This window comes from Giraffa tippelskirchi, chromosome 13, assembly GCF_054371585.1.
Source record: "Giraffa tippelskirchi isolate mGirTip1 chromosome 13, T2T-mGirTip1v1.2.pri, whole genome shotgun sequence".
Lineage (NCBI taxonomy): Eukaryota > Metazoa > Chordata > Mammalia > Artiodactyla > Giraffidae > Giraffa > Giraffa tippelskirchi.
In genome coordinates this window covers 90,369,807-90,394,016 of record NC_137287.1, presented here as the reverse complement: position 1 = coordinate 90,394,016, position 24,210 = coordinate 90,369,807, and the positions used below count along the sequence as shown (strand labels likewise).

Genomic DNA, 24,210 nt, shown 5'->3' with positions numbered 1-24,210 from the left:
CATTTCCTGGAACCCTCATCAGCAGCCATGTCCACAGGTATGTGCCAGGCTCCCTGATCCCAAAGGCGGCCCTATTCAAAGGTGGCTCTCTGCTAGGTCCCAGCTGAGATTTCCTGTCCCCAAGGACCCACCTATCTGCCTGCAGTGGGGCACCATGAGACAAATGAAGTGCTATCCTAACTTTGGTTTGGAGAACCAAGCTCATTCTTCATTCAGAAAACTAGATTCATTACTCTACTCCACTCTAAGATTTATTGCTGAGGACAAGCATTTTAAGGAAAAGTATTTAGAAAAGGCCTGTAAGCACTTAATTTTTGTGTGCCCAGGATATGACTCAATACCTGCAACCAGCCTCTGATACGTATACTTGCTTAGCCAGAATCATGGAATATGGGAATTAGAAGACAGCTCAGAAAATGAGAACCCACAGAGTGATGTGTCCTGCCCAGTGTCACATGGCCAGCACTGAAAACACATTCTGTTTTTAAGGGGGCCTTAGACTTAAAACAGAAAAGCCATTTACTGAAATGGAAATAAAAGCTCAGAAGAAAGAAGCCGCTGCATGTGGAAGGTCACACAGTGACTGTGAACAGAGACATCAAGAGGGGTCTGGCCTGTGCTGGACACTTCAGTGATTTGGGCTGGCTGCGAGCGTCCACAGATACAGTAAGGTTGAGATAAACACAAAGAAAAGCAGCACCAGCTCAAGGTGCTGAAACAAGCTGTTACACCTCCGTTTGGCAATGAGAACCACCATGGCACAGAATAATGAAACACATTTGGGCACCAAGCTCTCTCTCCTCCATCCCCTTGCTTATTATCCTGACAAAGAATGTATATTCCAAAAGTCAACCTCACTCTTCTAATTAAAAGAAAAAAATAAATAAATCACAATTTAAAAAGAAAAAGGTCCCCCTGTAAAATACAAGCTACATTTAAACCGGTCACATTATACAAGTGTGCATTTAATCTTCAGAAGCTTCAAACCTCTGAGTTGGGTTATGCAGAGCTGTAAGCAGGACTTTGTGGTTTCAGTGAAGAAGTCATGGTACAATTGAAATCACTGTAAGAAATAAGTGATTTTTAAAGCACACACACAGATATACACTTGCCTTAAGAGTAATATATATATATATATATATATATATATTAATATATACAACACAGCAGCTACATGGGTGGTCAGCCAGGTCAAGGGCATGGGTGTGTGAACAAGAAGCCCTCTGCTCCCTGCCTAATGAGGAAGCCCCCAGAAAGGATTCAGCAGCAACAAGTCTATAGCACAAATGTGAACGGCATCATCCCTGAAAAGACCCAGTTAGCCAACTGCCCTATAGGAGCCACTTGAGCCTAAACCCTGTGGGAAAAGACCTAGTTACAGTACATCCTACTGCATACACTTGAAATAGAACAGTGTGGCTTTTTTCCAGACTATTATTATTTTTCATGCTTTTTGAAAAAAATTAAAACTGAAAACTTCTTCAATCTGTGATGAAGTGAGGTGAATCCATATCAAAAAGCAGAGCTCACAGTCCACAGGATTTCGTGAACAGAATGCTTATCTGATTAATAAGTCTTCATTCCTCTTCCCTCAGAAGGTAACTCTCCTGTAGCTCCAAGGCAGGGATTATTGAGAAGCCCAGGAAAAGCACTCCAGTAGTAAAGACATCCAAGCTGTGCACCTCTTCCCTGCTGGGGGTCAGCTACAAAGACAGCCAGTGGTGGGGGGCCTAAACTAGACAAACACAGATGAGTATCCACTCTGATCAGGTCCAGAAATGGAAGCTCCAGCTTAGGAGCTAGAAGCACCAAGCAGGCACTCCAGAGCTGGGCAACACTGTCTTCCAGGATGTTAAGCTTTGGTTTTAAAAACAAAAACTGACTTCTTTCCAGCTCAAAGCTATAGGTTACTCACAACCCAAATCATAAGCATATAGACTGTATACACAGATTTTTTTTTTTAAATCCACAAATAGAAACACTGGTAAAAAAAAAAAAAAAGTGAGTTGAAGCTTGTCTTTGTCCAGCTAGGCTTGCCTGGGAGCCCTGCTCCTCACTCAGCCCCGTTTCTGCTCTCCTGGCCCTCGGTGGCCCCTACTTGTCCTCCGTGGCAGCTGTCAGCATCCCCTTGTCGGTCAGGTGAGACTTGAGCGTGTTGAAGATATGGAGCTGCTGATCTGGCCTCAAGGTCAGGAACTGCTGAACCAGCTTACTTGGGTTTGGGCCCCTGCAAGAGGATGGAGAAACAACACTGAGCAAAGCAGGGGCCAAGCAACTTCAAGGGCCTGATTATTTTAGTGGCTGTTCCCTTTCTGGATTCTCTACCAGTGGAGGGTAGGGGACCTCAGAGAATCCATAACTAATAGCAACTGAAAACTGCATTCATATTTGGGATTTTTTCACTCACACTGAGAAGTAGATGAAATTCTAAAACCCGCCAACTTGGTTCAGATGGAAAGGTACTATACCTGATAAAACTAGCAATATACACATTGACAAAGGTGGCCATCAGATACTGGCAGTCAAAGCGATCCATGATGCCTCCATGGCCAGGAATGGTATTGGCAAAGTCCTGTTAGAGGAAGGAAAGGATTGGTAAGCCTGGCTTCATCCAAGTCAAAGCCTTGTCTATGGTCACACCTCAGTGTCCACCTACTGTACTGAATAGCTGAAGGCAACAGAAAGTGAAAAGTATTGATTCAGGTGCTGAAGCTATAGTATACAATCTTATTAAATTATAAAATATCTCTTTTGAAGAAAGAATAACATAAAAGATTATCATAAAACCAAAATCCAACCACAGAATTTTCTTGGAAACAATGTATCTTCCTTTATCCTACTTAAATTCCATGCATGGGTGAAGAGCACACACATTAACAGCCAGGGTCCACAACCTGGTATTTTGAAGGGGGTGGTAGCTGATGAGGTGAGACAGGAGGAGGGAGGCAGAAGATGGTGAAGGGGCCTGGCTGGGAGACAACGAGAGGAACAAAAAGGGTTTTCCTACTTTGATTTTAAACGCTCGTTTGAATCCACTAGCGAAGAATCCTCCGAAGGGGCCGATGAGCGAGGCAAAAGTAGAGAGGGCAATGCTGTGAATCTGGAAGGGGTACATCCGGACTGTTTTCTAAAAAGAATAAATGAAATCAGTTCAGATGCCTGCCAGCCCAGGCTTATTACTTGTTACCATTAAAAAAAAAAAGACAAAAAACCCACCTCTTTATGAAACTATATCTCCCCCCAAAATTAGAAATAGACTGGTTTAGGAGTTCTGTTTCTGCTAAATCTCTAATACACTGCTTAACAGAGGACATTAACACATTATGCATTCAGTCTACAGCAATATGTTTTGTTTGAAGTATATGAAGAAAATCCAGTCCTATAAGGATACATCACTGAAAAAAGGAAGATTATTTTAGCACTGTCTTTTCAGACAATTACAGGGATTCTTTCCTGATACTACACCAAAACCTGACAAGTGATAGGTTTCTAAAAAGTTGGTGCAATGTGGAATCTGAAATCCTATCAATAATTTTTTTGTACTCTCACATTAAAATCCATTGGTCTATATTGCACTTTGAATAGATCATTGTATCCATGTATGACTGTGTAACACCATGCACTGGCCATTTCAAAAATATTGGTTCAATGAGTTACATAAATCTGCCATATATAGACACATTTTGCCATACAATGTCAAAATGTCATATGTTAAAATCACCACAGATCCCATCAGAAAAGCCTTTAAGTATTAAGAAGTTATCAAACTTATGTGGCAGGTATATATTTTCCAAAATTCTAATTTTTACTTGAAAACCAAATTTTATCATTGGTAACAATTACTGTCAGTTGTTTTCTGGAAGTGACAAAAACCCATATATGAAAACCTATAGTTTCTCAGTTCTCTTCAATTAAAATTTATGTCCCCATAAAAAAGCCGCCAGTACAGCTCAGAACTCAAACAGGTGCACACAAACTCTTCCTTTAGGTAAGCACCGTGCTGCAGCATTCAGCAGAAGTATTTTATGTATACTTTCCATTTTGGCACCAGAGTATTAGGAGATGTATAGCCAAGGATCAAGATCTAATATAGTTAATAATTTTACTATTTCATCAAAGACACTGTTAAGATAAGCTGGATGGGTCTTCTTGTGAGTGTGTGGCATAATGAAGCTGATGACAGTCCAGTTTGCTGCCACTGCCTTCACTCTTGCTAAGGTGTCAGCAGGCTTACCCACCACTGCTTTTGCACCACCATGGCAAATGATGACAACATGAAAAACCAAATGATGTCATTATGTTATGAAGAAAACAATTGTGATCTCACAGATACCCTAAAAGCATCTCAGGGTGCCCCAGGAACCAAAAGCACACTTTCAGAACTCTGGTCTTCATAATTTGAGGTAGGAGGAAACATCTCCTCCTGTCCTTACCCTGAACTGACTTAAGCAATTCCCTTCCATCCTGGGGTTTACAGCTTTGGGGAGGGAAGAAGTTGGTCTTTTGAGGGAAGGCAGTGGTGGAGAGGGGGCTCTCTCTTTGTAGTCACTAACCAGCCGAGGATCATTTGCCCCATGTGAGTGGCACATACCCAGCCAATGATCGATTGGATCACCCCAGGAATGTTGTACTCCTGCAGCCGAAACAGTCCCGAGGGCTCACAGTCCACAGTGAAGCTGTTGGTATCATTGTTGTACTCCACAGGGCAGACAAAACATCTGTACCCAGACATCACATAGGACAGCTGAGGATGAGAGCAGACAGACAAAGGAGATAAGTTCCAGCCATCTTGCCTGGGCAGTAGGCACCTGGTTAGGCCGTGCTCCTCACAGCACCTAGCACCCTAATTGCAAGCTATGCATTAAATCAGAGGTTCATGTTTCACCGTATGTGTTATTTTACCTGAATTCTGGAAAAAAATGAAAGAGACTTGTGGCCTACTGAGGCCTCAGTGTACTTGCTCAAACAACCAGGTCCTGAATAAATCCAGGGAAGACCTAAAGGAATCTGGGCAAGAACTATAAGAAGTTTTGTCCTATTTGGAGAACCTATGGTTTATTTTTCTCAGGATCTCTTAATTCAAAATGACAAGTGGTGAGGGGGGCAGTATAGTGAGAGGGCGACAACCAAGAGGAAAGAAGCTGAAGACCACTAAAGAGGCAAGTGAGTCTTGAAGGACAGCTAGACAACCCTGAAAAGGGGAAAGACTGGCCTGAAGGTCCGAAGCAGAGAATGGTGCTCTAGAAAGGGCTGAGAAGTCACTCCCCTCCAAGCAAAGCACACGCAGGAGAAAATCTGGGTTAGAATGGCATGTCCCACCTCACCTCTTACTCTCAGGCAAAGTAACAAAAGCCTGGACATGAACGCCATCTCCTGAGTATCACCAGGCCTCAGCGTGAGAGGAGTACAAGCTGTGTGTGGCCTCTGCTCCTCTACTGCCACAACCCTGCTTGAAGACTGGCAGAGAGAGGACAGCTGATGCTGCCCGTGCCAGGTTCACGCCCTGCTACAGGGCAAGGTTACCATTCAGCAGGACAGAGTCCTTGGCCTTGGGAGACAGGCTCATTAACCCGGGAGAGGCTTGGAAGGTGGGTGGGAGGCCTCTACCCAACCCTCACCCAGCTGGGAGCCACTACCTACCAGAAGGCCAAATACCACAGTAGCAAAGAAGCCCCCAATGAAGCCTTCCCAGGTCTTCTTCGGGGACAGCTGTGGACAGAGAGCAAGTTCTTAACAAAATGCATTTTGATAACTCTGGCTTTGGGAATAATGATTATTTAAAGTCTTTCTACTATTAAAAAAATCTCATTCAATTAACCACTTCACTTTCTAAAATACCCCATACTTGGTTTCCTTGTATAGCCTGAGAGCCCTCAGTTTCCTTTCTGTTAAAATTGGTCAAATAATTTAGTTATAAAACAGTAAACTAATTAAATGACAACATTCAAATTCAGATCAAAGCCCCAAAAGTGTACCTACACAGTCTATAAAATATTTTCTCTATCAGCTCTTTTTTTTCTTTTTCCACATGAGTAATTGTTAAGTCTTCCTCTGGCTTTTCTCTTGAATCTAATTTATTACTAGCCTTTCTCCAGGATGACATGAAGATGTACACGCCATGCAGATCTCTTCTGTCTCCCAAGCTGATCTACTTGAAAGCACTACCCTCGCCTCATGGTAATGGTCCATGTTAGGGTGATCCGTTTACCTTGATGAGTGGGGTCCGACCAAAGAAGAAGCCAAACATATAGGCCATGATGTCATTACAGATCACACAAGAAATGGGGACAATGAACCTAGGAAATTAAACCAAAGTAAGTAATCAACTCTACCAAGATGATACCTCCAAAGTCCACAAAACAATGCTATTCATAAATTTCAGTACCAAAATAACCAAATAGTACTTATTACCCATTAAGGAATAAGTTTAAAAGAAAAAAAATGCCACCGAGTACCTGGCACACAGCAGCATTCGCATGTTTACTGAATGACTACTGAATAAATGGAGGTGGTATTCTATATAAAATGTCATGTTCTTTTTTCATTACAAAGTAATATAAAATTTTTAAGTGTACAGAAAAGAAAAAATTAGAAGTTGTCCTTGTTTCCCCTATCCCTATCCCTATCTCTATTCTTCAAAATAATTACTTCTAATCATTTCTGACTCTTCTTCTTCTAGTAGTTACCTCCATTATTCTGTTACATTTATTGTCTATTTCATAATTGACTTTTTTTTTACTGTTTATTACTAGCTCTAATGAGCCCAACTTTCTCCCAGGACTACACAGACAGCAAGACCAAGATCTGATACGTAAGTGCATATAGCCAGATTTCTCCTCTGCCTCCTTCTGCTAGTGGTCTGATCATCCCTACCATACACAAAAAAGGGGGACAGTTTCCACACTTGTGCCAGCTCTCTCTTCTCCTCACTCTCTATTCTCTGACAGTCACTTTTTAAAATTTTTTAAATTTCCTCTATAGTTGAACATAATATACATAAATCCTAGCCCTTCAACCACAGGCTTTATTTTTCTGACTCCCTGTTTGTTAAGGGAGAGATTTAAAGCACCTATACCCACCCAACCACCCATATTATTTACTTTGTTGAGGCTTCCAGCACATATTCTCTGCTCTACAACTGTAATCAAGTCTTGAAGGTTCCATCTAAAAACCAATAATTAGAGATTTTAATATGATTCACTCTAGAACAAAGTGGTATGTCTAGCCCTAAAGATGAGAACTTAGCATGAGCCTCTCTTTGGAGCTACTTAACAACACTCTGAAAGAGAGGAAGAGTGTGCCTTCCCAATGTTTTAAACATGACAATGCCCTAACAGTATGCCATTATCATTGTTTTAAACACGATAATGCCCAAAGGCTCTAAAGAACCTCTTGATGAGGGTGAAGGAGGAAAGTGAAAAAATCGGCTTAAAACTCAACATTTAGATGAGCTAGTCTTTACATGTTCTAAGCTCTTTATATATTTTTACTAACTTATTCCTCAGGCAGTAGGTATTACAGCATCTTCATTCTGAGAACAAGAAACAAAGGCATGGTCTGGGATCTTAACCACAGTACTTTAGTATCTCTGTTGTTGTTCAGTGGCTAAGTCATGACCAACTCTTTGTGACTGCAACATGCTAGGCTTCCCTGTTCTTCACTATCTCCCGGAGTTTGCTCAAACTCATGTCCATTGAGTCGGTGATGCCATCCAACCATTTCATTCTCTGTCACTCTCTTCTCCTGTCCTCAATCTTTCCCAGCATCAGGGTCTTTTCTAATGAGTTGGCTCTTCGCATCAAGTGGCTTCAGCATCAAGCTTCAGCTTCAGCATCATCCTTCCAATGAACACTCAGAGTTAATTTCCTTTAGGAAATCTGGTTTGATCTCCTTGCTGTCCAAGGGACTCTCAAGAGTCTTCTCCAGCACCACAGTTTGAAAGTTATCAATTCTTCAGTGCTCAGCCTTCTTTATGGTCCAACTCTCATATCCATACATGACTACTGGAAAAACTATAGCTTTGACTAAACAGACCTTTGTTGGCAAAGTGACGTCTCTGCTTTTTAATATGCTGTCTAGGTTTGTCATAGCTCTTCTTCCAAGAAACAAGTGTCTTTTAATTTCATGGCTGCAGTCATGGTCTGCAGTGATTCTGGAACCCCCAAAAATAAAGTCTGTCATTGTTTCCATTTTTTCTCCATCTATTTGCCATGAAGTGATGAGCCTGGATGCCATGATCTTAGTTTTTTGAATACTGAGTTTTAAGCCAGCTTTTTCACTCTCCTCTTTCACCCTCATCAAGAGGCTCTACACACTAGGATATGTCTTCACATTTTCACTAAAAGCATAGCTTCTTCAGTCAACCTACTGATTTCTATCAATGGTGATAGATTTCTTGCTGAAATCATCACATTTGCAGAATAAAATCTACTAAGTATATTATTCTTTTGACACATTGCCAGATTCTATTTGCTATAGTTTATTTAGAATGGTATAGCTATAATCATGGAAAAAAAATCAGTTTATCATTCTTGTTTCTCCCTGTGTTTTTATCAGCTTTAATACTAAGGGTTAGATAAGACTTGCCAAAACTAGAGAAAGCCTGTGTGCAGTCATCAGTAAATAAGTAAATACTCAGCTGCTATCACTGGTCATTTTTTCCAGGTGTGGATTCTTATGGAATCTTCAAAGCTCTTTTATAATTATTGATCTGTTCAAGTTTTCTTCTTTGTGACTTTTACTCAGTGTCCTCTTGCCAGGAAATGATTTTTTCCTTCTAGATTTTCATATTTGTTGCTGTACAGGTGCACTGTCCTGGACTCTTTAAATATCCCTATACCTGTTGGTTTAGAACAGTGGTTCTCAAAGTGTAGGTCCTGACCAGCAGCATCAGCATCACCTGGGAATGAACTAGAAATGTAGTTCTCAGGCTTCACCCCATAGCTACTGAGGCAGAAAATCAAAAGTGGGGCCCAGCAATCTGTGTTGTAACTAGGCCTGCAGGGGCCACTGATATGCTCGGGTGAGAACTGCCAACTTAGCAACTGGGGTTTCTCAGTCCTCCTATACATAAGAACACCCCCAAAATAAAAGGAAAAATGCCCCTCACTAACATCACTCACCAGATCATTCCTTCAAATAGGTTGTGGATAACAAGATGTGACTGTGTTACAACAATCAGTAATGTTACATGGGTCCAGCCAAACTGCAAAAGAAGATAAAAGGATAAACTTTACCTATCAGTTTACCTTGAAAGGAACTTCAAATAATAGCTAGTATCAAACAGAAAATTGTTGAGAAACAGGTAGGAAAGATATCTGCTTCTGTATCTGTCTTATTGGAAATGAAAAGCTACAGAACATGCCTCTGAGAAGAACTATGTTTCCCAGCTACAGTTCCCAACAAAAGGAGGGTGCATGTGGCCCACTAGTTAGTCCTTTTATGCTCCAAAAGCCTGGGTACTTCTTAGTAAGTATTTACTGAGAGATTAGGACACTCAGAGAGGGGGTGTTTTTAAGTTGAGGGAGCAATACACCAGGCAGGATATCTATGGTCAGTGTCTAAAGCTTCACCTAGAGCCTTACCTAGAGGCCACACTCAGATCCAGACAGGAGAGACTGCTTAGGGTATATAATAGTAATTAGGTCTGGGTGGATAAGAAGCCACCAAACTTCACAGGGGATGAAGTTTGCACAACTTGCCAGGTTTCAGATGCACAAGAACAGACTACATTCCAAAGTTCTGATTTATCACAGAAAGGATGAGAGGGCTGTGGAGTTTCCGCAGAATTTCACTTATGTCAAGAGTTTTGACAATGACACATTTTGACACTACCCTTACCATGTAGAACTGCAGTCGATAATGCTTCTTGACCAGACTCAGCACAAACATGCAGAATCCTAGTTTGAGAAGGAAGGAAGAGAAAGGGCAAAATGAATCACATTCTGCATTTATCTTTGTCCTAGTCATTTCCTTTAGCTGTGTCATATGGTCCTTTGCTAATTTCCTGGCAACAGTTAACCAGGGCACAAATCCATTGCCCAAGGGAATAAAATCAGTTATTCAGATAGGCAGTCAGAAGGAAAAAATGACTACTTCAAGACAATCAAAGGAAGACAATATTTTAAAATTTTACAGATTACACTCAACTTAGGATACTGTTCACCAGATAGAAATGTTTTGATTCTAGAACAGGGGCTGATAATGGTCAGGCCAGTTGCCAGTATTTTGTTGTTGTTGTTAAACTCGCTGGCACCCAAAGTAGGGCAACACTGCCCTAGCTGGTAGCTCAGTTATTAGCATGGCAACTCATCATCGAGGTTAGCTGCCTGTTTTTATAAACAAACTTTTATCAGAACACAGCCATAACTATTTGTTTACATGTTACCCAGGGTTTCTTTTGTGCTACAATAGAGAACTAAGGAGCTGCAATAGAGACTCCAAAGCCCCCAAAACCTGTAATATTATTATCTGGACCTTAAGAAACCAATCTCTGTCCTAAAGAACAGGTCTGGCAGAATGGGGATCCACATGGTATAAGGCCAAGGTCATCCTTGCATCTCTCTCCTACTGACCCACATGACTAAAACCTCTAGGAAGAAAACGGATTTTACCCACAAGTGTGCTGGGTCCCTCAAAAGTAGCCCTGCCCAGAAGAGAGCATATCACTGTTCTAGACCTCTGGCCTCCCTTTGTGGGGCTGCTTCCAGGCTCTGAGGCATGCTTTCTGACTATCCTCAACACATCAGACATCTCAGCAGTAGACTTCATACTCAGTAGCCAGGTATCATTCAGAGAGCCAAGTATCACTACCAAGTTGATGAAAAAATAGGTCACATTGAAATTTAGGTCAGAGTCAGAACAAATTTCCCATATGCCTCAAACTGGTTTTGAGGGTAACCATGAAGAACATTAGCATTATTTGAACTCCTGTATAGTCTCAACTGAATTTAGACTGACGGAGCAGTTTACCATTTGTCAAATTTCAATATAGCGTATCAAATCCTCATAGTAACTCTGCCATTTTAGCTCTAGGTTACAGGAGAGCTAATTGAGACTCAAAGAGTAAGCTCCTGGCTCTTCTGAAGTCACAGGTCTTTTTAAACCCAAATCAATAAAGTTTCTAATAGTGTCCCTTTTTTAAAATTAATTTTTATTGGAATATAGTTGATTTGCAATGTTGTGTTAGTTTCAGGTGTCTGGCAAAGTGAATCAATTATACACATACATATATCCACCTTTTAGATCCTTTTCCCATATAGGTCATTACAGAGCTCCCTGTGCTATACAGTAAGTTCTTATTAGTTACCTATTTTATATACAATAGTGTGTATATGTCAATGAAAAGTCCTTTTTCAAATACAAGTTTCTGGATGGTTTTGTTCTGGTCACACTGCAGAATCTCTGCCAACAAGAGAGTCAGGATTCAACAATGCTATGGGGTCCTTCAACAGAGGCTGAAACACACGGACAGGTGGCACAAACTACAGCCCCCACAACCACACAAGCCCCTCAGCCTCCTTTCTCTTAGTAAAGAGCTACTACAGCTCATGTAAGGCAGAATCCTTAGTTCTGCTTCCCTGTGTGGTCAGAGTTAAGTCATCACAACTTTACATGAACCAAGAAATGCCCCAACTCCAACTCAGCAGATATGCAAAAACAGGACATATGCAACAACTCACAAGCCACTTAACACATACCTGTTAGATAGAGAGTAAAGGAAATGAATCGGTGGTATTTACTGAGAATCCGCAGAGGTTCCTCTCTCTGGACCAGAGTGAAGAAGTAATCCGTCACTGTTTCGCCATAGAAGAAATAATTTACACACAGCAGAAAGTACCTGTTGAGGAAGACAGGTCACTGCCAAAGGGAGCACATGTGGCCCCTCCCTTACAGCAAGGCTGTTAGGACCAGAGTAAGCAGGCCACCCAGCCCCTAAGAGCCCCCCAGGCAGCCCACAGCAGGACAAGCAGACCACAGATCCCTGCTCTCTGGTGACCCTATAGGTGAGATGTTTATCTAGAAATTTGTGGCTTTCATTCACTCTCCATTTATCACAAACTTGACAGTTTCTGCCCCTTCTATAGCATTGCCAGGTCTAACAACACTCAATCTGTAAGACAATCCCCAGAAAGGTACCTCATCCTGCCTCCTTGGCCTTACTTCCACTCTTCCTGACAGGAACTCTGCATGCCTATCAGAACGAAATTTCTCTGGCTTTCTGTCTGTCTGCTTGGTTGCTTTCTTCTCCCTGCCTTACCCACTTTATCACTCACTGCTCAAACACCATTGTCTTCATAAAATCCTGCATAATCGAATGTGGTGTCTGCCTCCCCTGCCTTTATTTCTATAGTGAGAAATACTTGCTCTTTTCACTAAGCAATTAATTATGCTTCATCTCAGACTGTCTTCCTCTCTGATGCCCGGCTCTGACACACAAATCTTTCACTAGCATTAATTCTTCACTTGTTTATAACCTCTCTCCTCAACTAGAGGGAGCTCCAAGGAGGGAGAAGCCATGGTCCATATACATGTGCAGCTTCACTAGTGTTTGAGTATGAGAATGAGCAACCCAACTCTATACACTCAGTAAATATCCAGACATCAAAGAACGAGGAGAGCTTCTCTTATCTCTTCCATTTTTTTTTTTTTTTTAATTGTGGAAGTTCAAGCACTCCCAAACAGGCTTTGTTTTCTGTTACATGAAAAACACTTCCTTTGAACAGTGACCACAGTCAGGGGTCAAACATCCTGAATATGTTAATAAAATTCATAACATTGCTTTCCAGCTATAGGAGACCCACAAGAGAGACCTACATCTTAACCCAGGGGGCAGGCACAGGCCCTGTGGCTGCTGGGTGACAAGGAAGCATCTCTGAGAAGGATGTCTCCAGCCCAAGTACGAGCATGTCAGCTCCCTTGGCCATAACCAAGTTGCTGGGGCCCAAAATACTACTCTCTGGCCTATTAAGTTATGAAATCAATGCCCGAGACCCAGCACAGCAGAGTAAGAGTCTGTATCTGCCCTAAGTCTTCTCAGGACTGTTCACACGTCACCACCTCGGAAGAGTGTGGTCAGTACAGCAAAGGGTTTCAGATCAGGAAGGTTTCTTGGACATCATCCGCACTACAGGTTTTGTTTTGGCTTCAAGACAGACAAGCCCAGAATTCTTTGGCAGTCCAGTGGTTAGGACTTGCTCTCATTGGCCAGGCCCAGGTTCAATCCCTAGGCAGGGAACTAAGATTCCACATGCCACATAACACAGTGTCCCCCCCGCCAAAAAAAAACCTAAGGACATCCAAGCCCTCTCCTAGGAGGAGAAAGCAGAGCTCCTCTGAGGAGCCCAGACCCCCGGCATTCAGTCTCACTCCTGTCCACTGGCACCCAAGGAACCTCCAAGGAACTAGGACTCCAAAACCACAGGTTAAAAAGCACTGACTAGGTCTCTACTATCTATTTTAAGGATGAGGGAGCCAAGTTTCAGAAACAGCAACACCAGCATTGACAACTCCCAGATGACTGTTGTGGGATGCTGGGATACTAGAGCATGAAAAATGTACTGATCTAGAAAACAGGGGCCCTTGTGCAATCTAAGGAATCCAAATATTGATGCAAATATGGTCACAGATACAGCTGGTCTGGATTCTTTTAAGGAAGAACCACTCCTTCCAAGCCAGCCATTCAGTCTAGCCTAGGCAATACTTTGGTCTCAAAGGTGCTGTGAAGGTCCATGGCCATCAACCCCTCCCTCCAACCACAACTGTAACTACCTACCACGACTGTAACTACCTACCACAAAACCTTTGTCCAAACCCGTTAAAGGTCTCTGTGGGGCTAGAGAGCTTACCAGCTGAGGGTTCTGAACCAGGGCAGGTCATAGGAGTGGTAAACATTGTAGCCAATAGTGATAATCTCATGGAAACACTTAATCTGAACACACATCACCTGCAGAACACAAAAGAATTAAAACACTTGCTATCTCCTCAGTTCTTCGGATCTGTGGGAACAGAAACCAACAGGTCATAGGCCTTCAAGAAAAACCACTATATTTAAGAATAATGTCAGTCCTCCAATGATTCTGCTCCCCTTCTTTCTCTCACATCACTCAACAGGGTTGTGAGTCCCTTTATGTCACACAGAGCAGATCCAATTTCTCACAATAAATATATGCTTCTGAAACTTTGATTAACTTTTTATTGTAGAATCCCCCAGGACTCAATATCTTCCACTTTTGACTCGGAATAAAAATATATACTTGAAAAGTCCCAAACTGCTCTGCTCAGTAGTCAGTTGCATAGTCATTTGATGCTGTCTATGACAATGGGAAGACTCAGAGCAAAGTACTGTGGACTGGAATTTTTTATCAAAAGTCCTAAGCTTATGAGGGAGGCCCCAGGAAAACAATAAACAAAAGCAAGAGTCACACAGAATCATAGCCAGGTTCCCAGTTTGACCAAAGAGCTGAAGGACTAAAATCAAATTTTAAAGCGATTTTCAATCACCTACAACTGGCCTGTGCCAGTGGCCCTCCAGTTGGCTGCTGGAAGGTGAGAAATCATAGCTATTCTAAGGTGGATGTGGTCTGAGGAGCCAGGACCTCAAGTGATTCCCAGAACCAACCCAACACCTGGCACTTAAAATGACTAGACATGCAGGGAAAACTGAAGGTAAAACTAAAATAGCATGTAAATGGCACTTACAATCATCATTAAAACCATCGGTCCCAAGTAAATGATAATGAAGAAAAATGCAATCATCGCCAAAGTGAGGATGCCTCTCACCCACCAGTTCTTCCATCTAAGTTAGAGAGGAAGGGAAGGAGAAAACATGTTAGGAGCCCAAAAGAACTGAAGCACAAACTCAAGGGGGATGGTTCTTTCTGGGATAAGAGGGCTCTGAGGTCAATGCTTTCCAGGAGTATGTTCTTCACCTTGACAGAGGCAGTAGCTATATGCTGGAAGGAGCAGGTCACCTCACCTCATCAGAGCCATCACCTCAACTACACTAAACTCAGCAAGTGCTCAAGGCCTCCATAAAAATATACCCAACTTGTTTTTTAATGAAGGAATCAGGCAAAAATCCCAAGGGAAATGTAATGTCTGCCTGCCCCCCCCCACTATGTATCTATTTAAATGGCTTCTATGGGCATCTCTGAGAAAAAACTATTAACATTTTTCCTGCAGCACAATCCTACATTTCTCTGCTCCTGCATCACTATGGTAATAACAGTATCAAACACAGTGGTAATAACAGCTATCACACCTGGCACATATGCACCTGGCACTTCTATAAGGACTTTCATGTGTATTAGCTGATTCAACCCTCAATACTACTAGCTTTTACAGATGAGGAAATGGATGTACAGGTGATACCCTGTGAAGTGCTTAAGCTGGGAATTGAATCCTGGGAGCCAGTCTGGCTCCAGAACACATGATCTTAATCACTGCACAATACAGCCTTTCAAAAGGACAAATGTGTGGGAGGCATGCCCAGGCACACTTTTATATAATGTTTTGGGGTCTTATAGTTTGTCTGCCCACACAGCTAGTATCAGAAGGACCAGAATCTCAAGGGACCAAAATTTGAACCCTGAATTCACCAAAGTTGAGATGTTTCTTAATTCTTACGGGAGAATTTAAGGACTGTCCAAAACAGATGTGTGGGGGAGAAGGAAAACTGAACTCTGAACTAGAAACGTAGGCTCCTCAGTGGAAAGCAGCCTGCCCATTAGCCACAAACCCCAAGGACCATTTATCTTCATGTGCTCTATCAGTGACTACTCCTATGTCCATGTATTCCTGCTCTTTGGACAGTACCTCCCAGCCAGCCTAGAGTACCCTTCAAGGGCCAGATCCACTCAGGCTGTGCTTGTAGTCACTGATAAGTACTAGATGACACTCAATGAAGCCTTAAGCAGAGGCAGGGGATATTATAACCAATGAAAGTGGGCAGGCCTGGGCCTCACACTTTAACAGATGTGGGCTCCCGCTACAAGACTGTGGGCTCTCTAAAGGGCTTCAGGTCTTCCATGACACTTGCAGACCCAGAGCCATCAGCAAGTACTTGCATGATTAAGCCAAGCTACCTTGAAGACAAGTTGGAAAGGGCCCTGTTGAGGACCTCCGGGGTATCATCTGCAGAGGGCGGTAGGGACACAGCTTCCACTCTGCTTTCACTGTCCGATGCAGTCTCTCCATCTACCTTTGCTTCTGACTCTGACTCCTGCACAGCAGAAAAACAGAAGAGGGAAAGATCAAAAGCGCTGAGTAGGATACTGGGTATAGACATCCAAAAGGACCCATCTACCTTTGAAAAGGCCTCTCCACCAACACCTAAGTCACACAGGGAATAGCCCCTGCTCTGCCACAATACCACAATAAGCTGTGGACTCTTGGAGCCACGGGACAACTAGTGGCTCTGGACAGGCTCTCTCAGGGGAAGCTGGGGGTGCAGGCTACTGCCCCCTGCAACAGAGCTCCCGAAAACCCATGGTGTTACTTCCAGGGTTCACAAGACCACCACGTGAGGAGGCCAGCCCCAGTCAGGTGTGGAAGCCCTATGGGACCACTAACTCTAGTAAACACTTCACCAGGACTGGTGTGTGCCACTACCCTCTCCCTGCCACCAGGCCTAGGTGTCAGCAGACACTTCGATGTCACTCACAGAGTTGCCACCAGGTCACAGTCAGGTAAGGAAATGCCTGCAGGAACTCACTCTGCTCCCCAGACTGTATGAAGGGACCAGAGCTTGCCAGCAGCAGGTCCTCCATCCAAAGTACCGAGCTTTTATTTCTTAGGGGAATTTAGAATAGATGCTGTGAGCAGAGGTGCAGGAGAAATCAAATCACTTGGGATCAAAGTCATGATACTACATAGTATTTGAGTAGCCCTTCAGAATTTTGAGAGTATTTCCCGTACCTGTGAACATTTTAGCAGTTATGAAAGGAAGGAAAGGCAGACAGAAAGATCACTATTTATAAATGAAGAAACAAGGGCTCTGAGAAATTCAATAGTTGGCCCCAAATCTCCTATAAAAGGTCTCTGATTTTAATGTGTTCATTCCACTACATTTCCTTTTATTTAAGCATCTCAGAATCCATTTTATTCTTCAGTTAAGTGATTCAGAACAAAGTAAACTGGAAATGGCAACAGGATGTTTCACCGAACCATCAAAGATTTCATTACATACATGAACAAACAAAAAGTTGTATCTTTTTTTCAAATTGAACAATTTGAATTTCCTTAGTGACTAATAAATATATGAAATTGAGCACCATTTCACACATTTTTGGCCATTCTGATGTCTTCTTTCGTGAAGTGCCTGTCAAGTCACTGGTCAGTTTTCTACTGGGTTTCCTTGCTTTTTTTATGTGTAGGAGTTTATTAATATGTTCCAAATTTAAGTACTTTGTATCACTAACATGTTCCCCCAGTCTCCTGTAAACCCTAACACCCCACCTCAGTCCTTCTCTCACCTACAATCAGACCTTTTCCCTCTCGCTCAGCACTGGCCACAATGGGGAGTTGGTGGGAGATTTTGTAATTGTCTGCTGCCCCAACTGACCATAAGGCCCCTGAAGACGAGATATCCTCATGTTTGGCACACAGATGCTGACAAATACATGGAAGGTGGTGGAGCAAGAGAGGAATTTTTTCCAGCTACGGTAAAGCAGCCCCGCTCTCATAGAAACAGCTGTTTCTAAATTAACTTACAACTGAGATAATACCACAAAACAGAAGGCTTAACTACTGCAGGATTGCTGATACAGAAACAGGGGGCTTTGGTAAAGAACTTAGGGAGTCACTCTCCTGTACAGCAGAAATTAACACAACACTGTACGTCAACTATACTTCAATTTAAAAAAACAAAACAACAACAAAAAATGACCTTATGGAGGTGTCCTCATCAGTAGCACCTGAGGGAAAGAGCCACAGCTGCTGCTGATGAGGTCAATGCTCCTTCCTCCACCAGGCTGAGCCAGTGGACAAGTCACCCAAGTGCTGTACTCCACTTCCTTACCTAATAAAAGGAGCCCAGAAAGGACCCTCCTTATCTGTGTAAGGGTTCTCCAGAAAGATATAACCAGACCCACACCCAGAGCTGTGTCCTATTCCACTGCGCCACAAGGTTCTGAAATGCAGCAATGCCCCTAAGTGTAACTAGGATTCTCTCTCTCCAGTCATACTTAGTGAAGACGGAGGCATTCAGAACAGATTTCCATGCTGTAGGCTAACATTATCATCCTTTTCCCATCAGTGACCATCAGGGATATGAGGTAACAATGCTGTGGGATTATCTAGATCTGACCCCTAAACCAAGGAATTGCAAAATGCAAGTACCAGGGCCCCACTAAGGCCTCCCACAGATGTTCTCCAGGAGTATGCAGAAGCCACAGGGACTGAGTTGACAACAGCAGGTGAGAGGGTATGTATGTAGGTGCATATGCTTGCAAGCGCGTACCCATGCATACGTGCACACACACACACAGGGAAGCTCTAGCACCAGCTATTTTTAACTTATCCATCTTGTTGTCAAGGAAACTCACAAAGGCTGCTCGGTCCCCAAGCTAGGAAGGGCAGGAAGGAACCCGAGCAGAGCCCCTGCAGGGAGCTCTGGCTTGGTACTAAGTCTCTGGACCTTGCAGACCCTTTTACAAACGTCAGCCCAAATAACGCCGTATCTGACTCCTCTCCTTCCTTACTAGGAAGAGATGCAGTGAAGAGAGGTATCCTGAAGCAGAAAGCAGTAAAAGGACATAGAGAAATGTCACAAAGACACAGTGACTGTTGTTACTGTCAAGACATCAGGAGACGTGGGATGAACAACTAAGAAATGAAGTAAACTAAAGAAATAAGCCTAAAGGAGATTAACTTTCTAGTTTTTACCTGCCTTTAAGTAAGTAAGGGCTTCCCTGGTGGCTCAGATGGTAAAGCGTCTGTCTGCAATGTGGGAGGACCCAGGTTCGATCCCTGAGTTGGGAAGATCCCCTGGAGAAGGAAACGGCACCCCACTCCAGTACCCTTGCCTGGAAAATCCCATGGACAGAGGAGCCTGGTAGGCTACAGTCCATGGGGTCACCAAGAGTCAGACATGACTGAGCGACTTCACTTTTAAAAGCAAGTAAGGAACGCCAGGGTCCTGGGCCTCAGCCCAGGCCACTGAATAAGCATCCTCAGAGCACTTAACTGGAGGTCTCCTTGGAGCAGGAGACAAACACCTACACAGACAACCTCTCTCCCATAAGCTGAAACAGAGCCGGAAAAGGCAGGAGGGCAAATCCCTGTGCAGGAGGAAAGGGCACAACCTGGGAAGACATGAATCATGGTGGGGTAAGTCAGCCAACTCTCAGGGCTCCTGGCGCGGCTGCCAAGAGAGCAGACGAAGGAACAGAAACCTCGGAGAACCTGGAAACCCTGTGCTGTTCTGGCTACTCCTTGTATGTGGGCAGGGCCTTCCACTTGGGCTGCTTATACCTCAGTGAGGAGGTGAGTGCTGGCAGCAGCTTCTGTAGTGGACCCAGCAGGAGTCAAACACCTGGAGCTCAAGTTTTTGCCCAGGAGAAAGTGGCACATGTGAGGACCAAGAATCAGAGATGTCAAGTGTTTCACTGGTTTGCTCCTCCAGGGGATGGAAAGATAGGCAGATGCCAAGAAAGACCTTCTGCAGGAGGCAGAGGCAGTCAGTCAATTCCCAGCTCTGGTGTTCATTACATCAGCACAGGCCTCCAGTCCCTGGTCTTCCCCCTGGGGAAAGCGCCCCCAACATCACATGGTTGCTGGAATGATCAAATGCAACATCAGTGAAAGTCTATTAAAACTATAAAGGGACTGAAGAGCAACAGGGACCTGCTAAATTCCACCCTACCCCCATTCTCCAGGCTGACCATGGCACACAGGACAGGAGCCCAAGAACCCTAAACACCCATCCCTGGCAACCTGGGCATCCTTCCCAAGGAAGGTGGAGTGGAGAAAGAATAGTGCTTATCAGGTCTTGCTGGGGCCTGTGTGCTAATCAATTCTGTGAACTCAGCATCTGCCTGCCTTGCTTCTTCTTTCCTGTCTTTCATTCATCCAACAGGTGGCCCCAACTTAAAAATGATCCACTTCTCAAAGTTCCCATAAAGGTGAAGGTCTGAAACACAGCCAGCAGTACCTACCAACACTCCCTGACATGGGATGTGTACAGCACAGTTCACTGAGGTGTGGAAGGAAACATTAGAACTTACTCCTATTTACCTCGTTCATCTTTCCTTTCCTGTGCCTACTTTATGATGAACCTATCAAAACTTGTATATAACTGAGGCTGTAACAGCTGGGGAACATGGTAAAAACATCACATACATGTCAGACACAGTGGTGGGTCAGTGACCCTGGGATTCTTGATTCCCACCACACTAAGCAGTGCCTGGAACACAGTACGAACCCAAAGATTTATTGGACTAATAAGCTAAATTAATTCTTCTTAACCTACCATGGACCATGGTGTCTGGACTGCATTGAGCACATGACAAAATCAGCTCAGATTTCCAGCTCATGTGCCAGGTCTGACAGGCCCCTGCCTTGGCAGCAACCCTTGTAGCAGAGCCAGACTAGTGCCCACTCTCATCACCTCTCCCTGCTAGCTGAGGGTCTAAGGATCCAGCTCAGGAGCTCTGGGACCAGCACACGGTAGCGGGGAAAGGCTGCCTTGCTGCTCCAAGCTCAGCTCAGCTCCCAGGCATCCCCTCCTCCCTTTCTTTTCAACCCAAGGACCCAGATCAGAGGTTGAATAGAGCAGACCCTATCTCTCAGATTCTATCTCAATCACCGCCCATCCTCCCACAGTCCTGCAGCCATTTCCCAAGTGGGCTGTGGTGCTGGTGTAAACAGGAAACAAGAGCATTGCTTTAAAAGGAGAAGAAAAAGTTACCTCTGAGGCCTCCTTCCTTCTGGTTCACTTAAGACTCTAAGGCAGACACACTTTGTGATATGATAGACACATGGAAAGCCTTGGGCACCAAGGGTTCAGATAAGACCTGTCAACATTTTTAGAGGAACTCATGCCTAAAAAGCTTCCCCTACCAGCCTTCTAGGTCCCCTCTACCTCCCACAACTGCCCAGACACCAGTGAACCAGGGCTCAGATAGCACAGAAGTCCTTCTTCAACAGAAGCAAGAGATGGCAGTGAGGGAGGGCCAAGGAGCAGTAATAAGGGGAGGAGGGAGGCCCCTGTGCTCAAGGTCAGGCTTCCTGGCCTGAGAAAGGACCCGGCTTGGCCCAGTAGAGCATCTGTAGGACTCATTTTCACTGCTGTAATCTAGGTGGGAAACCCAGAAGAGAACCCTAGCAGTTTAGAGCATACTAAGCTGCATTAAAATTTGTAAGTTTCATTTACAGAGTGTCTTCACACCTTACATAAACTATTTTTCCCACTGCTTTAGATGGAAATTATAAATCTTGTGTTGGAGGAAAATCATCAGGCTGAGCCTAATCTTTCTATTAAGTATCAGGCCAGCCGTCTTTTTTGTTTTTTTGGATGTGCTGGGTCTTCACTGTAGTGCACAGGGGCCTCTCTGGTTGCAGCACGCCGGCTTAGTTGCTCCACAGCATGTGGGATCTCAGTTCCCCAACTAGCGGTTGAACCTGTGTCCCTTGCATTGGAAGGCAGATTCTTAACCATTGGACCACCAGGGAAGTCCCACCTGCCATCTTCTTAACTAAGCCGTGTAGCTGGCCACACGCCAGCTACCAGGGCAATCAACTCTCCCACTTACACACACACCTCCAGGAAAGAAATTACCAGAGACAGGTTTATCCCTAATGAGTGTAGGAGACCTATGTGTCCCTGTCACTGAAAAAAGCCAAGTAAGCTTTCACCTGAGTTCCTACTGGAGGGGGAAAAAAGTGTATGTGTGTGTCTGCATGGTGTTTGGAACAGCAAAGAAAATATTTCTAGCTTTTTCTAATGCTCACCTCATCTGACAAATTCAGTTGTCTGAACAAAGGATCAAAGGGGAGGAAAGTTTAGAATCATCCCCAAAATGTCCACACCCTGCCTTCAAAAGCTTCATATCAATAATGTGATCCACAGAAAATGCATTCAATTACTCCAGATGGACTGCTTCCTTAAAGTACCTCCATGGGTAACTGCTCTCCACACCAAAGAGCTCCAGAGAGAGGACATGGAAAGATGTACGTGCAGAAGGTTCAGCTTTTTAAAACCTAACTCTGGCTCTGAACCATTTTACCTCCAGACAATACTATTTACAAGGAGCCACAGGGCTCTTTGCAGAGAATATACTGCTGCCAGTCTTGGGCCCAGAGGAGGGTTCCTGTGGGAAGACAACTGTTCCCAGGAGAGCCACACTGGGAGCAGCCCACATGCTGCCATCCCCCATCCTGCCCCCTCCTCAGCACCTTGCTCCATTGATCTCCCTACTCTCTCTTCTGTCCTCCAGCCTCCCCCTCACCCCAGGCCCTCATATTACACCACTTAAGCAGGCTCATCCAAAGAAAGCACTTTTTTCTCCACTTCACAAGTGAACCTTTGGGAAGAGTTTTGAACACCCCATCCCTTTCCCTTGACTGACCTTCACCCTTGACTGACCTTCATTCCTCAAGCCACACCAAGCCACCTTCATCCTTGGGCATTCCCAGTCCTCTGCTGCCAGCATGGCCTTGCAGCAACTTTTGATGTCATTATTGAGAAATATTCTTCCTTTGGCTTCCAAGCAGCACAACCTCCTGGTTTCCCACCTGCCTATCTAGCCAGGCCTTCCTTAGCCAGTTTCTCCTCAGCAGCTTCCTCTTCTTCAGCTTGTCCTTTAATTGAGGGGCTCCGAGAGGTTCTGTGCTGGGTGCTCCTCCTGTTCTACTACACACTCTCCCTGAGTAATCTCATTCACTCTGATGCCTCCAACAGCCTCTTCTTGAGCTTCAGATCCACATATCCAATCATACTTGATGTCCCCCCTTGGATGTCCCACAGATACCTAAAATTCTCTAGGTGCTCAAAACCAAATTCATTCCCTTTCCCCTGAATACTCAAATGAAAAGGTGGCCAATCACCCTTCGTGCTTCCTCCCTCCTATCCTATCCTTCCCAGGCTGCTATCACCTGGTCTGTGATCACTACCTCCGAAACAGACTCTTGAGAGTCCCATGGACAGCAAGGAGATCCAATCAGTCCATCCTAAAGGAAATCAGTCCTAAATATTCATTGGAAGGACTGGTGCTGAAGCTGAAACTCCAATACTCTGGCCACCTGATGCGAAGAACTGATTCAGTTGAAAAGACCCCAGTGCTGGGAAAGATTGAAGGCGGGAGGAAAAGGGGACGACAGAGGATGAGATGGTTGGATCACTGACTCAATGGACATGAGTTTGAGTAAGTTTGAGTAAGCTCCGGGAGTTGGTGATGGACAGGGAGGCCTGGCGTGCTGCAGTCCATGGGGTCACAAAGAGTTGGACACCACTGAACAACTAAACTGAACTGAACCCATTCCCACTGCCTCTGGAACACCTAAGCCAACATTGTCCCCTCCAGTAACTGCAACAGCCCAACTGGCCACCTTATCTCCAGGCCTGAATCTATTCCTATCTCCACTCTACTCTTCACATTGCACCAGGAAGGTCTTTCTGGAAAGAAAATCTGACTGCATCACTCCTTGTCCAGTACTCCTCCTGGAGCTCCCTTGGCTAAACAGAGGTGATTCTTCCTCCTCTTGCCATCTAAAGGCTAGATCTCAACTTTTTAAATGATCTACAAGCCCCTTTGGGATCAGAGTCTTGTCTACCCTTCCAGCCTACTGTCTCTCAGCCATTCTGACCTACAGTCAGTTCCTAGAACAGGCTGTACTTTCTTATTTTAGGCTTTCTGCTCATCCTGTTCCTTCCTAGAACAGTCTATGCAGATTGCCCTCTTTAGAAACTCATCTCTCCTCTGGCCAATTATAATTTACTTCAGATCTCAGCTAACAGATCTCCAAACCTTTCCCAGCTGCCCTGTGTCCCAGTGGCCCCCGCTCTCCCTCAAGAATGCACTCCACACTGTTTGGTCTCCTCCTGCAGACACAATCTCGGTGGGGGAAAGGGGGATATGCTGACTTCCTCCCAACATCTGGCATGGTGCGTACAGAGAAGACGCCAAGTCTCATCACATGTGCCTAAGTAGCCACAGTCAATCATTCAGAGAGGATCCTGGGTTTACTAGATTTGCAGAGCTGGGCAACATG

At 44.2% G+C, this 24,210-nt stretch overlaps 1 protein-coding gene and 1 non-coding gene across 3 annotated transcripts in view; both read right to left on the bottom strand.

Annotated features, from left to right (window-relative positions):
• Nucleotides 1-1,936: 1,936 nt before the first annotated feature.
• Nucleotides 1,937-24,210, bottom strand: part of CDS2 (CDP-diacylglycerol synthase 2) — a 53,948-nt gene continuing 31,674 nt past the window's right edge. For both annotated transcript variants that reach the window (XM_081559155.1, XM_081559156.1), the window contains exons 2-13: nt 16,086-16,222; nt 14,701-14,797; nt 13,848-13,945; nt 11,700-11,839; nt 9,841-9,899; nt 9,123-9,205; nt 6,209-6,296; nt 5,641-5,709; nt 4,592-4,744; nt 3,008-3,127; nt 2,469-2,572; nt 1,937-2,227 (exon numbers count right to left, since the gene is read on the bottom strand). In XM_081559155.1, coding sequence (XP_081415281.1) covers nt 2,095-2,227; nt 2,469-2,572; nt 3,008-3,127; nt 4,592-4,744; nt 5,641-5,709; nt 6,209-6,296; nt 9,123-9,205; nt 9,841-9,899; nt 11,700-11,839; nt 13,848-13,945; nt 14,701-14,797; nt 16,086-16,222 — 1,281 coding nt within the window. In that variant the 3' untranslated portion in view covers nt 1,937-2,094. The remainder of the gene's footprint in view (nt 2,228-2,468; nt 2,573-3,007; nt 3,128-4,591; nt 4,745-5,640; nt 5,710-6,208; nt 6,297-9,122; nt 9,206-9,840; nt 9,900-11,699; nt 11,840-13,847; nt 13,946-14,700; nt 14,798-16,085; nt 16,223-24,210) is intronic.
• On the bottom strand, nt 10,219-10,320 carry LOC145533604 (small nucleolar RNA U6-53/MBII-28). The gene has a single exon (XR_014074191.1). It is a non-coding gene; the product is annotated as a small nucleolar RNA U6-53/MBII-28 (small nucleolar RNA).